The 13,619-nt window shown below is 36.3% G+C and overlaps 1 protein-coding gene across 10 annotated transcripts in view; it reads right to left on the reverse strand.

Annotated features, from left to right (window-relative positions):
• Positions 1-5: 5 nt before the first annotated feature.
• Positions 6-13,619, reverse strand: part of RHOBTB1 (Rho related BTB domain containing 1) — a 50,472-nt gene continuing 36,858 nt past the window's right edge. For 5 of the 10 annotated variants that reach the window (XM_031589955.2, XM_090144840.1, XM_090144842.1 and 2 more), the window contains 7 exons: positions 12,532-12,717; positions 9,868-10,835; positions 9,346-9,464; positions 6,724-6,874; positions 4,938-5,026; positions 3,661-3,766; positions 2,917-3,172 (listed from right to left, as the gene is read on the reverse strand). In XM_031589955.2, the coding sequence (XP_031445815.1) occupies positions 3,003-3,172; positions 3,661-3,766; positions 4,938-5,026; positions 6,724-6,874; positions 9,346-9,464; positions 9,868-10,835; positions 12,532-12,717 (1,789 nt within the window). In that variant the 3' untranslated portion in view covers positions 2,917-3,002. Of the gene's footprint in view, positions 1,509-2,916; positions 3,173-3,660; positions 3,767-4,937; positions 5,027-5,623; positions 5,663-5,688; positions 5,756-6,723; positions 6,875-9,345; positions 9,465-9,867; positions 10,836-12,531; positions 12,718-13,619 lie in introns of those variants that run through there. The other 5 variants (XM_031589956.2, XM_090144843.1, XM_090144844.1 and 2 more) reach the window with 5 other exon arrangements.

Here is a 13,619-nt window from a genome sequence, read left to right on the forward strand (position 1 = left end):
TGTGTGTGTGTGTGTGTATTTTCACCTATACTTTTAAAATATATTTATATATGTGTGTGTTGCCTGAAAAGCAACAATTCTGATTTGATCCTTACATGCTACTGGTTTAATCAGAAGCATTTTCATATTTTTTGTCACTGCTTTTTGTGTTGAGATCATTACCTTTTCTAACAGTAAATTCAGAAGGATAAAAAATTGCTTCCAGAAGTATCAAATTGCTGATATTAACAATCTTATCAATTAGCACTTTAGAAAAATTGTACATTGTGTGCTGAATGCATTTACTGTTCAGTGTCTTTTGTATTGCCTAAAAGCTTTAAGAAAAATCATAAATGCTGTACTTTTTATTGTGTCTTACCACAGTCTTATAGAAAAGCAACATCTTTCTAACTAGTATCAATCTCAATATCTGTAGTTGGGGACACAGTTGCTGAGAGGCCACTAACAGGTAATTAAGGATTCTGTACAATGGCTGACAACCTCAGTAGTGAGAAAGCAGGAAACTTAAACCATACTGAAAACCTTATGGATTTCCTGCTGTTTACCTGCAATTTTTTTCCCCATGTCTGTCTTGACTAATTAGTTTCATGTCCCTTGGGTAATATCATGGTAATTAAACAGCAGAAACCACACGGAAAAGTGGCAGGAGGTTTTTTGTTATCCTGTTGAACAGTAAATGACAAGTACCAACCTTCCTGCATCCCTAACACATACAAACACTAGAGAACTACTCTGTCACATTCCCAACCATAAATCTGAATATGTCATGCAAATACCAGCTCAGCAAATCTCACTGAATGATACCGAAGCCGAATGCTTACAAGTAGCTCCAAAAAGCATGGCAGACTTTTCAGGAATTTAGAAAGCTTCTTAAAAAAGCTGAGAGACAATTTGTAACTAAACATTTTTATTGACTTTTTTGCAAAATAAAAAACACAAAGTAACCACCAAGATTAAAGGCCATAGACAGCATTAACCAAATGAACCAGCCACTTGGTTACAGTAGCTGATAACTAGCACAACTGGATTTTATTGCATATACCTCAGGTTCACTTATATATCCATTAGTTTGGCAAGATTACAATCATACAGTAGCTTTGGTTGTGTAAAACCTAGTAGTAATACTTACTCAAAATGGCTAATGTTTTATGACAACAGATACTTATCTCATCTTTGCCTTCACACATCCTTTCTCATTCTTTCTTCTCCGTAATTTCCATCATCACTGACCAAGAATTAAGGAGACAGTGTTTGTAACTATCATTTATAGCCCTTCTTTATCACTGTATGGTGATGAATCTTTTATAGGGATAGGAATCTGTTGCTTGCTTGCCTTGTAAAAATCTGTAGAGCAGCATCTCTTTCCCTGCTAGGCAGCTTCTACCACCCTGCAGTAGCATCTGCCCAGAATTATTCCAACTGGAACCTAAATAGGTAGAGGTGTATATGGCTTTCAGTCCAAAGCCTTTCCTGACCTACAGCACGGGGGCGTGACTGCACTGCCTTACCTGTGTATACAGAACATAAAAACATAAACAGCTTTTCACATTGGTATGCTGAGACACCAGCACAAAAAATATTAACAAACCTAGTATACAATACCTAACTTAGTTACAGAATTGTGCCTGAGACACTGTGCAGGTTTGCACATGTATGTTCTACAATCCATATGTTTTATTTTGGTCTTTTAAAAATGCTTCATTCTTATATAATCTAGCATAACACCGCAGCTTTAGAGCAATGGTTGATAGAAAGTCGTAAACACCCAGCGTATCTGAAAACACTGGAGGCTTTTTTTTTTTTTTTCTGACATTGCTTTCAAGGAATTCCTTCCTTTCTGCCTTCATTTTGCCCCCAGCTTTCTGAGAATATTTCCAGAGGAAATACATGACCTACTCAAACCCTAACTTTGAGTTCTACCAGGGAAAAAGCTACAAAACAATTTAGATTAAACTAAAGTGATAGTGTGTGAAGATCATTCTTCACTTACAAAAGATTATAATACTAGATAATTTAGTTGTTTTTGCAGCCCTTTCATTTGCTTGCACGGAAGTAAAATGGAATTCGGCATGAGGAAAGGCTGCATGGTTGAGATCACATTGAACAAGGTAACTGCTGTGCAGTACTTCAAATGCAAGCAGTATAACTGCTTTCTGTATTCAGATCCATACTTATAAAGATATAAATTAATAAGCCCTTCTAAATGGTTTTAGAAATATCCTCTTTGATCTAGACACTTAAAACCTCTGAATGCTTAGAATCACTAGATTTCACATGGCTCACATAGTCATAATTATTTGCGCTTACAGGGCAAATATTAGAAATACATTTGCCTGCAGTTGAACAGGTAATTATATTGTCTATTATTCAGCTGAGCAAAGTTCAAGCACTCTGTATCTTGCAGTTATTGGATCTTATTCTAACTTCTTACTTTAGAAAGGAGAAATACCCATCTAATTATATTACCAAATGCACAGTACTTAGTTTTAAAAAAATAACAAAACCAACATTTATACTAGACATCTTGATTTTTTTTTTCCTAAGATGACTTTTTATGAGATACTCTAAAAGCTGTTTCTGATGACTGAGGATTGTCTATTTCACTGTACTCGTATAGTAAAAATAGTTAAAATCTAATACAAAGCTGCTACATGGTTTTGTGGTCTGTAAATGATAATCCACAATTTTATCTGAACAAAATACACTAGACAGTATAAAAATATTTCCCAATTGGAGATTGAAACATTAATGCTCTATTATTATTTTTTATATAAAAAGAAAGGTAATAATGGTAGACATTTGTCTTCTTACTAGCCAAAAATATACATATGACTTTGAGGAGCTGTTCCAGGCTCACTTTCACTGGGCTTGTGCTTTTGACACTAGCAGTAATAAATGCACAGATGTGGAACAAAGTTTCCTGAAAACTCGTACTGCATTTTATTTCTAACAATAAGACTAACTTCTGACACTGGCTATGAATTTCCAGTTACGTGTTCTGTTCAGGCAACTACAGTAGAGGAATTCCAGAAGCACCACTTCCGCCTTGAATGGTGTTTATTCAGTGCAAAATCTTCCTTTTCTCTTTCTTTCTTAACTCGTTGGTAGTGATCTTCTTCTTTTAAATACCACACAGGTGGCCAGCGATGCCTCTCAAAATATTCTTGATTATCTGATTAAAAAGAAACAAAGCACAAACCAACCAGTAAATTACACAAATCCCAGAGATGCCTTGTTTGCAGAAAGCTATGCAACTAATCATTTATCCAGGAGCTGTGTTAGCTAGCTTATCAGAAATTCCCCTAGTTTCCTGATATGCATTACTTGCAGGGTGAAAAGAGTTTGAAAGCAGCCACGTCTGAGAATTCTCAGATGACCAAAGTGTAAAAATGCAAGACTTTTATAGAGCCTATCTTTAATTGTGATGCCTGCAAATAACTCTGTTCCTTTTAGCACCTCTGAAATAGGTAAAGAACATCATGTTTGCCTAGGAATCAGGCTAATGACTATGACCCTTCTTTATAGATAAAAAGAATGTATAAATGCTACATGTAATTGTGCTGACATTCAGTCTCACAGCTGAGCTATCTATGTGTTGAATGGACTAGAAGGAGAGAAAGAAAGAGAGGCCTCATGAAAATGGAGAAGTGTTGCCCATACCTGAAGATTTAGCTTTGATCTCCTTGCGGAATTTGGAGCAAACACTGTTGTAATTGGTGCAGATGTAGTGCAAGCACCAAGCTGCCAGCTGGTTAGCGTTGTGAAACTGTAAGGAAAAACAAGAAGCTTATTCAGTGTCCTGAGATTATTGTTCATTCTACAGTCCTAACTAAGAACCAAAGCTAGTGTGATTCCCCAGTGAGTTGTATCTGGCAGCACTCTCACAAGGGCACAGAGAAGCTTTTGAGGCTGAATTCCCCTCTAGATGTTCTAGCCCTTGTCATACTTCTCTGCTGGAGCACATGGTGGCTCAAAAGGCTTATAAAAGGGTGTTTAGTATACACAGCATCTCACAAACTGCATTTAGTTCCCCTGAACTTCAGGCATGGTGGACCTGACTTTTCCATTATGTTTGTACCTATGAGTTATTACAAAACCTGCTCTGAAGTAACTTTCTGTAAGCGTAGCTTCACTGACAGAATTCAAGCATTAATGAAAGCTGAATGCAGCACCTAGTAAAAGTTTCCTACAGTCATAAGGAAGAAACAGCTAGAATGCAAATCAAGCTTCATTGCATGTGTTTCAGTTTTGGCGTTATCTACTATGACCTCAGGTTATAAACACATTGCAGTTGCATGTACAGGGCAGTGAGGATATCCTAACAGCAGTTAAACTTCCTAATTCTGTCTTCAAGCAAGGAAACAAAAAACACCCTTCATAAAATTAAGTGAAGTAAGCTGCCCTTTTCTTGAAAAGGGTTCAGTCTTGGTTTTTGGGACTCAGCAAACATTGAAATATTTCTGAACAAGAAGCAGTAATATTTGTACATACTCTGAACTATCAGAAGACTGGCTCTGAGTAGCTAGTCTAGGTGTTAAGTTTAAAAATATAAAAACTTTTGCTGCTACACTACAGATCTAAATATCTACTGGAACTAAACAGAGAGGAACCCAAGAACCAGTTACCATTTCTAAACTGCTCCGTTACATTACAACATAGCCATGAAAATTAAGAGCTTGGAAGCTCAATAATCAAGAAAAATTAAAACTTGTATTTGAAACAAAACTACCTCCAGTTTACTTTTATAGATATTTCATCTCTGAACTAATGTAAAAATGTTCTTTACAATAGAAAATAAGACTCAGTTTTGTAGTCAGTTGCTCTCAGAACTAAGGACTTTGAGTTTCTTAAGTGTAATAGTCAGAACAAAGAGAGCTAAAAACTAAAACAAGTGCTACAGTTGGCAAGAATATCTTTAAAGAACAGTGTGCACTAACCTGAGCCAATTCTAAACAGGACAGTACATCTCCATCTATTGCAATGCCACTCATGGAGGCTTTGGTCAGCTCTTGTACTGCATGCTGCTCTGTTACAGGAGAAAACCCATTACTCACATGGGAAACAGTCACATATCAAGGTCAGATCATCCAGCAGTAATAAAGATTCAAGAAGCCACGTTCTTCCTCCTTCCAGTGTTAACTCCAGTATTGTATAAGTGTCATACTCACTTAGGTAGCCTGAGCAATTTCAAATCTGAGCAAAGTAAAATTCTGGCCTTCACAGTTATGGCTGAAAATTCTGATATGTTATGGCTGAAGTTCTAGTATGAACTCTATTGCTACAGTAAAGGACAGTCCATACCAGTATTTGCCTCTTTGCCTCAATTGAAATAATTCATTTCTGTTTTCACACATAATTGTTATCTCTTTCTTGCAGAAAATGAGCCTGCAACTATTAATCACTCATAGATGTACAAAATTCAGCAGCCACCTGTCTCCTTCTGGCAGAATGGATAGGTGCAAACTTCAATATAAATTAGAAAAATACATCAGCTGTCTTTTTTGGGTAGTACAAAAACAATAGCCAAGTTTTTGGCAACAGCATATTGACAGCACTAATAAAGAAAAATTCACTTCAGGCCCTCTCACATTAGTTGCTTCTGTGGATCTAAATGTGAGCTCACCTTCAAAAGTTACTTCAGGAGATTCTCCTTAACCCTTTCCTAGAAGCATAAACATTTTAGAGGCTGGAATGTTCACTGGGACATGAGCTGATTTGGGTCTTCTGGATTAAGCTGCTGGCAAAAGCCTTTGGGCTCAAAATTATTTCAACAAGAATTAAATAGAACAAAATATTCTTAATAGTAAATACATGCTTATGCTTCAACTACTTATAAGAATTATCAGGCAATAAAGACTTGTTCTGTTACAACCAACGTAGACAAGATATGCATTCCTGATGCACAACTGCAAGAGAGATAGGATTTGGTATGTAGTTAGAATTTTTTTTTTCCTGTTAACCCATGTACCCCTTGCTTCAAGCATCTCTGGCAGTTTTGGCCTTGGCCATGTCTTCATAATAATGTCAAGTTACACACAAAGAAAAATATATCCCAGAGGTCTGGGATATGAATGGACTTAATTTTAAAACCAGAATAGTAACCTATTCTGTCATTTTTTCATAGTGAAATGAAGGTTGAATACTCATATGTATACCAAAATATCCAACTCTCCCACCTGGGCAGTGAAAAGAGATATAGTATTTCTAAAAAACTCATGAACATTTTGATAATTTTTAAATTGATACAGTTACCCTCTTTGAACAGAAATTTATAATGGATCACTTCATCTATTACAAAACAAAAAGTTCAGGGTTCATCCTATTTTCAGGTAAATTATTAACTACAGAATGGATACTATAAACCATAGACATTGCATCAAGGCTAAGGAGAAGGTTTACTCTTCCCATTTTTAAAGCACAAAATGCTTCAGTGAGCTGGTTTTGCACAAAACTAAAAAAGGCAAGAGGAAGACAAGTACATTTTCATAAGAGAAAACATGAAGTTGTACTATAATTTTCCTTTCATGGAAAAAGAATATCTTCTTTGATGTGAAAAAATCCTGTGCATTCCAAAATCATTAAGACACAGAATCACAGAATCGTAGGGGTTGGAAGGGACCTCCAGAGATCATCGAGTCCAACCCCCCTGCCAAAGCAGGATCCCTACACCAGGTTTAAGCTGTTGCAGAAGACACTGCATTGGACATGGTCACAAGCCCTTACCTGCTAGAGCAACCAGGTGAGGAAGGCAAAACCTATTTGCCAATGCGATTAACTCAAGTATGTCCAGTTCTTGAGTGGAGGATAATTGCTTGGTGTACAAGTAATCTAAAACAGCTTGCATGGAAGTCTTGTTTATGTTGGGCAGAACTACCTGGAAAAGACATATAAAAAAACCCTCAAAAACTCCAGTAATTGAGGATTTTTTATATAAGGGTCATATCACTTTTGCCACTTTGCTGGACTGTCCCTTTTTCTCAAGTCATCTTAGAAATATAAATAAAATATTTTTCAAAAAAGGAATTTGCCATTAAAGTTCAGTAAGCTGCCAACAGGCAAGTTAACCTCCAGAGTCAGACCTTTTGTCAGTTTAAATACAGACAATTCTACCAATTTACTGGAATTGGCTCCACGTCAAACAGTGAATCTGCACAATGCTTTCTAGCCTGCAAATGGATGGCTTTGTTAGAAGCTGAGCACTTCCCATGCCAAAACTCACTCTGTAGATTTCTTAAGGAATACAATCTATCTGTTACTAGCAAGGGATATTCTGGGAAATCTGAGAAGAACAGAAACCAAAGGATAAGAAAGCAAGCAATCAACCAACCAGCAAAAAAAGGCACAATTGCCAAATCAGAAAAATACACGCACACACACAAAAAAAAAACAACCAAAAGAAACAAACAAAAAAACCCCCACAACCAACAAAAAAACCGCAAACCTTCTCAGTTTGTTTCAAAATAGCCAAATTATCCAAATAAATGACAATTGGAAAAGGACTGAGAACTGAAGAAACAAAGCAAAGAAAATGCAAAACTTTTCTGCCACACACGTACATCAGCGTAACTACTGTGCCATGAAACTCCCTACACTGAGACAAATGCTATTTAATTTTTCACCAGCACAACTCTAAATCCTTGTCACCATGGAACTGCCTTAAAAGAAGAGGAAGGAGAATTAGAAAATTTCACTGTAACCTATCACTGTAGCATCTCAACTGCAGTTCGCATACGTGGTCTTTCTCCTACAGTAAAACTGATTCTTGTGGGTCTCAAGGTTGTGCTAGTTGTTGTGCTAGCCCAAGCTAGCTGATCTCTTTAATCAGCAGTTTGTAATTTACATCTGCACGACTCAATAAGATGCTGGCACTGAAGAATGCACAGTGGTATTCTGAAAATCTTTTAGTAAAAAAATAGAATGGCAGAGTAGAAAATAATAATAAAAATATGGCGAGGAACTAAACAAAACTTAATCTGGCCGCTTGAAAACAGTCAGTACGTAATTCCTGCTAAAACTGAATTAATCACTGTCAGGTAGCTAGCAGTTAACTTTGGGGGCTTGGAAATTTTTCAGTCAGCTGGATGGGTGGGATTCAAACTCAGATTAGTTATAGCTAAAGCATACTCTTATGCGTATCAGATGCTCTGGGAAATGTTCAGCTCTCGAAGTAAGAGCTAATTGTAAAACTCATTCATTATTAACATATTTTGTTAATGCAGAGAACAGTAAATTCAGTGAATGAATTCATTGAATGTTTTGCCTCAAGTAAAAGCAATAAGTAAAAAGTAGGTAATTTTGTTTTTGTAAACCAGTTGGAGAAGAAAATTAAATTCCTATCTAGATGTACTTAAAAACTTCCAAATTAATTACAGAACACTTTAAACTCTACAGAGCGGAAGCTAAATATTTTACATGCGAAAGATGAGCTAAAACTTAAGTTTATCATTAAAAATAGGTGGTAGAAAATAAATATGTATTCTTCATTGCCAAATGTTGCTTACTACAATCAAACTATGTTGCTTTGTTTTCTTTTAAAATGAACTACTTGTACAGCATGCCTCCAGGCAAGGAATTGTTTACAGCTGTATTAGAAAAAACAAGAAAAATCTAAGTAGAACACAACCTTCTAGAATATTAAATACAAAATACCTGAACTCTTAGTAAGAGTTTCATGATAGAATGGACCAAGAAAATTAAAACAAGAACCAATGAAACCCCAGATCAAATCTAGGTACAGTAAGACACATGGAAAAAAATGCTAGCAGAGTGTTTAAAACTCAAAAAATAGACCATGAATACATCTGAAAATATACAGTTTCTAGTAAAAAATCTTAATTCAAAACTTTGAGATCTTTTACACTCAATAGCTGTTTTACTCAAGAGAAAGACAACACAGTAGAGAATTAGTTTTGCTTTCTGCCAAAGTACTGTGAAGCCAGCTCTAATTTCTAGTTTAATACTCTATATTTTAAAATATTTTTTCCTTTAATATCAATGTCTCTCCAAGTATTCTTCACAATGTTTTTACTTGAATAAATACATATCCACACATCTTTAAAACTTATTTAAAAGAAATTAGACATTCATATATATTTTTTTTCAATATTAAGTATTTTAAATAGGATTTGAGGTTTTAAGCATATTTTGAAGAAGTCTCATGCCTGGCAGAAAATATGTCATCCTCCTAGGCATTGTAATTTAATGCCTTAAAAAGAAAAGTATCCCTTATCTTCATGGAAAAAACAAAGAATCTTCCCAGGGATTACTATAACCATTCAAGTAGCTACAGAATGATGCTTCCATTGCCCAGTATCCATCAAACTCTATTAAAGAGTGAACAAATACCTCACTGTTCAAGCTTTCGATAAATGATCCTCCAAACATTGCAGACATCCATTCACAGCTACAGATCAGTAGTGGCTTGTGGGCATTTATGGTTCCATCATCCAATTTAAATGTCACATCTGCCATAGAGACAAAGAAACAGGCATGCTGCAAGTCTGTGTTTAAAGTGAAAGTGCCTCAAGAATGCATGTATCAATTACATGTTGTTAAGCAAGAACTTCTCTCTCTCCTCCAAGATAACCCTGGGGTTTTACACAGTTAAGTAAAAATAATACCTTAAAGCCTCACTTAAAAGGGAGATGCTGGCTGTTCAACACTTGGGAAAATTCAGCCACTTATTTAAAAGCTTCTGTATAGATCTGAAGAAGTTAAACTGCAGAATCCCAAGCTGACAAAGCTGGTCATGAGTAACACTAACTTTGTTCTCCTCTCAGAACAACATAAGCTTTTGAAGTACGTGAAGAGACAGTAACATGAGTAAGAGAATTAATACTTTGCCTGTTAAAGTGTGTATTTACTCACCAGAGAACGTCCCTTTGCAAAGGCACTCTTTTATCCGATTAGCTTTTCTGACATGAAATGCTTTAGTAATCTCTTGATTCATGAAGGCTTCTTTATTCATAATATTCTCCACCATCATTCGCAAATCAAATACTTCCAAGATCTCAGCAATCTGAGCCAGTCTTGTGAGATCTTTTTCATTTTCATCCAGTTGCCCTGTGTATAAAAACTGCAGAACAGTTTTAAAAGGTCCAGCCTGCACAGAGGAATCCATTTTTACCACAGTTACAGGACACATCCTATTTGAGACAGGATTCACTTGCATTTCCTTATGCACACTAACAAACCCCTTACCCCAGGATGACAGGGATCTTGCTGCAGAAATTGTTTCACCAAGTTCGGGTTTGAGCATGTTCAAAGAATCAGTACTTTCTGGTGCAGGAATTTTAACATCAACAGATTTCAAGGATATCTCATCACTGTCATAATTTGTCTCAAGGTGACTTGTCAGAACATCTTTACTTGTATTTTCTTTATTGCACTGTGTTTCATCCAAGTCTGAACTTTCCTCACATTCCATTAAGAAAAGGTCATAAAACTTTGAAGAGGAGGTAGCTAGGTAAATTTTGTGAGCAAAGATGCAGTCCTGCTCCTGGAGAACAAACATCACATCTGCACACAGAGGGCTGTCCAGTAAATAGCCAGCTTCGTTCACGCTCGGTACAGGACATTCAGGAATTTTGATAACTGGAGGAGGGGCTTTTGGAGGTAGGAATGGAGCCTGAAGCAAAGGTTTTTGGACCTTCTTCAAATGAGATTTCCAGAACTGCAGATGTCTTCTGGAGATCAGGGCAGCTCTAATTGCATTGTCAAACACATCTTTAATTCCAAATTGGTCAAACACACTGGTTTCATAATACGGTATCCCAAGCTCCTTGGCAACCTCTCTGCCTTTTTCAGGTGGCAAAATGTCTCCTCTTTTTATCGGCCTAGGGTTAAACAAAAACAGATCTCCTCACACTATGATCACTACAGAGTTATTCCAGAAAGCACAGATTTTTACAAAATGTCACAGCACCAATTGTGAGACAAATATAATTCAAACAAATATATAGCATAAAAATAAAAGCACAAAACCCTTTGGAAATCTACAACCACTATACCAGAGTATACCAGAAAGTTTTAGAATAACACATGTAATCCTGCTCAAGTTCGGTGATGTCTTTATAAGTAATTATGCTACTAAAAATATATACAAAATCATTTTCACAAAATGGAGCAAGTTCTCTCTATTGATGAGAAATTTACAGTAGGAAGAGCTGAAAGGATGCTTTAGAACTCTCACTGTTTAAATAAAAGCCTCCTCAAATCCTCTTCTACTCAGCTGTTCAACCAGCATCTTTCTTTGTATTCATCCTTCAAGCTCAATGGGAAACAGTCAGACAGAGAAAATGACAGAGAAATGCCTCAAATACAGCTAAATACAAAAAGAGAAATATTTCTTAGGCTTATGCTTTTTTAAGAAAATCATAGTAGCCCATGACAAAATTGCAACAGAATAAAGACATGAAGGGATAGGCCCCAGTTTGGGTTCAGAAGCATTCTGTAGGATCTCATAAATTTCCAGAGCAGCTTTAGTACATGATACAGCAAATCAGCAAAAATCCGGGCTGGGATCCAGTTTCCCAACAAAAATATCCAGAAGATATGACCTCAACACCGCACATCATATTGGAGAGACACAACCTGGCACAGATTTAAAATGTTCCAGACAACAGTTCACTGTTGTTGCCACCTAATATTCAGTTCAGGTGGTAACGTCTGTGCTAGACATGCAGAGTCCTAATTTAAACTTCATTAATAGTGAAATCATAAACGAAGATTAGAATAGTTTTGAGTTTTGAAAGATATTTCCTTTTAAAAAGTCCAAAAGAAAACCCAGCTCACCCACAACAAAGGTCATCTTTTTAAAAAACAAACCTAAGAAAACCCTATTGTAAGACAAGAATTTGAATGTAAGGTAAAATTGTATAAGAGCCCAAGTAATATTAATTCAGCCTTCTTATGGTAACAGGTCACAGTAGATGCTTTAACTATATTTTCACAGACACTATTCATGAATCTGGTATCATTCGAATTCTCATAAAGTGGAGAAACTAGAAGCAAGATGTGAATGTTGTTGTTTTTCTTTTGAATCTGGGAAAAGCAAAGCTTCTCTACAGGAACTCCTAACTCTCTCAATCTCCAGTTTAATTTGGAACACTTATTTTCTGGCATGATCTAGGATTATGTTTAGAAAAGAAAAACCCATTGAAAATTAAGGTACATGAATAGAACCTATCTGTTTAAAACAGTACTTGACAGGAAAGACAGGGTAGGACATGACACATGTTTGGATGAGAAAGATACATGAAAGCCCCCAGTAATCATTATTATCTACATTATGCCAGTGTCCAGGCACTCATGCAAGTTTTGATATCCAATGAGCAAAAATATTGTTGGAAACATACAATAACTGTGTGTGTTAAAGAAGTAATGAGCCAAAACAACAGAATTACGAATTATAATTTTACCAAAAAAAAAAAAAAGAAAAGGGAGGAGGGAAATGTCATGCTCTGCTTTTTCTCTTTGGAAGTTATTATATTTGATTTACATTTTAAATTCCTATTCTTGTTTAAACTTTACCTTGCCAAGGGCCGTCTGGCTCTGTTAACAGCCTCAAGATCTGCATAGCGGAGATCTAGTTGGCAGCCCACCAGAATGACAGGTGTACGAGGACAGAAGTGCTTGATTTCTTGATACCACATCGTTTTCACATGATTCAGGGAATTAGGATTAGCAATTGAAAAGCAGAGAACAACTACATCAGACCTAGAAAGGGAACATGGAGATACCAATTAAAACCCAACAAGCACACTTTCCACTGCAACTTCACACTTATTTTCATCACTCCTGCTTGAAGCTATTCCACTCTGTGCTTTGAAAAACAGACACCCAATAAGAGAACACATGTTGTTCATGCAAAGGTTTTATAGAAGCTATGCATTTAATCACAAAAGCATGGGAGCACAAAGCCACATACTTAGGAAGCACTGGCCCTCTATGCAGAGAGATGATCTCTGCATGTATAAACAGAGCACTAAGAAGGGAGGTAGAACTTGCCATTTTCTACTTTTACACTGCAGTTGTCCACAGGCTGTCATTGCTTGCAACTGCTGACTGGATACCTGAATGCAATTCAAAGATCACTGGTGCTCAGGAATTAGAAAGGAGTTACGCAGAACTCCAGAAAAGCCACACCAGCAGACAGACAGCTTCTGAACTTGTCACAGAGGAATAAGTTTACTGCATTCTTTTAGATAATGAGGAATGCACTTTGTACAGCAGTGCTTCAAACATCTTTAATAAATAACCTGTTAAAAGGATTAATTGCCACAGAATTTACAGCAATGATCACTTCCACAATACAAGCAAAAATGAGTATTATAAAAAATAAGGGCAATACAGCACAGAACAAGACAGTACCTTAAATCAGTGCAAGCACAAAAATATTTGAGAGCTTTTATAAGTTTTAAGAAAACACAAAATATTTCAGTAAATAAAACCGCTTTCTAAAGCACAAACATGAGGATTAAAGTTGGGAGTTCAGCCACCAAGCCTCTTGCCAGACCTAGCACCTCAATGGCGAGAAATGAGTACTTGTCTCAGAGCATTCCTATCCTGGGGCAATTCCTTTATTTATAAATGGGATGGAATTTATAAAGCAGTTTTCA

This window comes from Phasianus colchicus, chromosome 8 (assembly GCF_987193195.1).
Source record: "Phasianus colchicus chromosome 8, bPhaCol1.hap1.1, whole genome shotgun sequence".
In the NCBI taxonomy this organism is placed as follows: Eukaryota; Metazoa; Chordata; class Aves; order Galliformes; family Phasianidae; genus Phasianus; species Phasianus colchicus.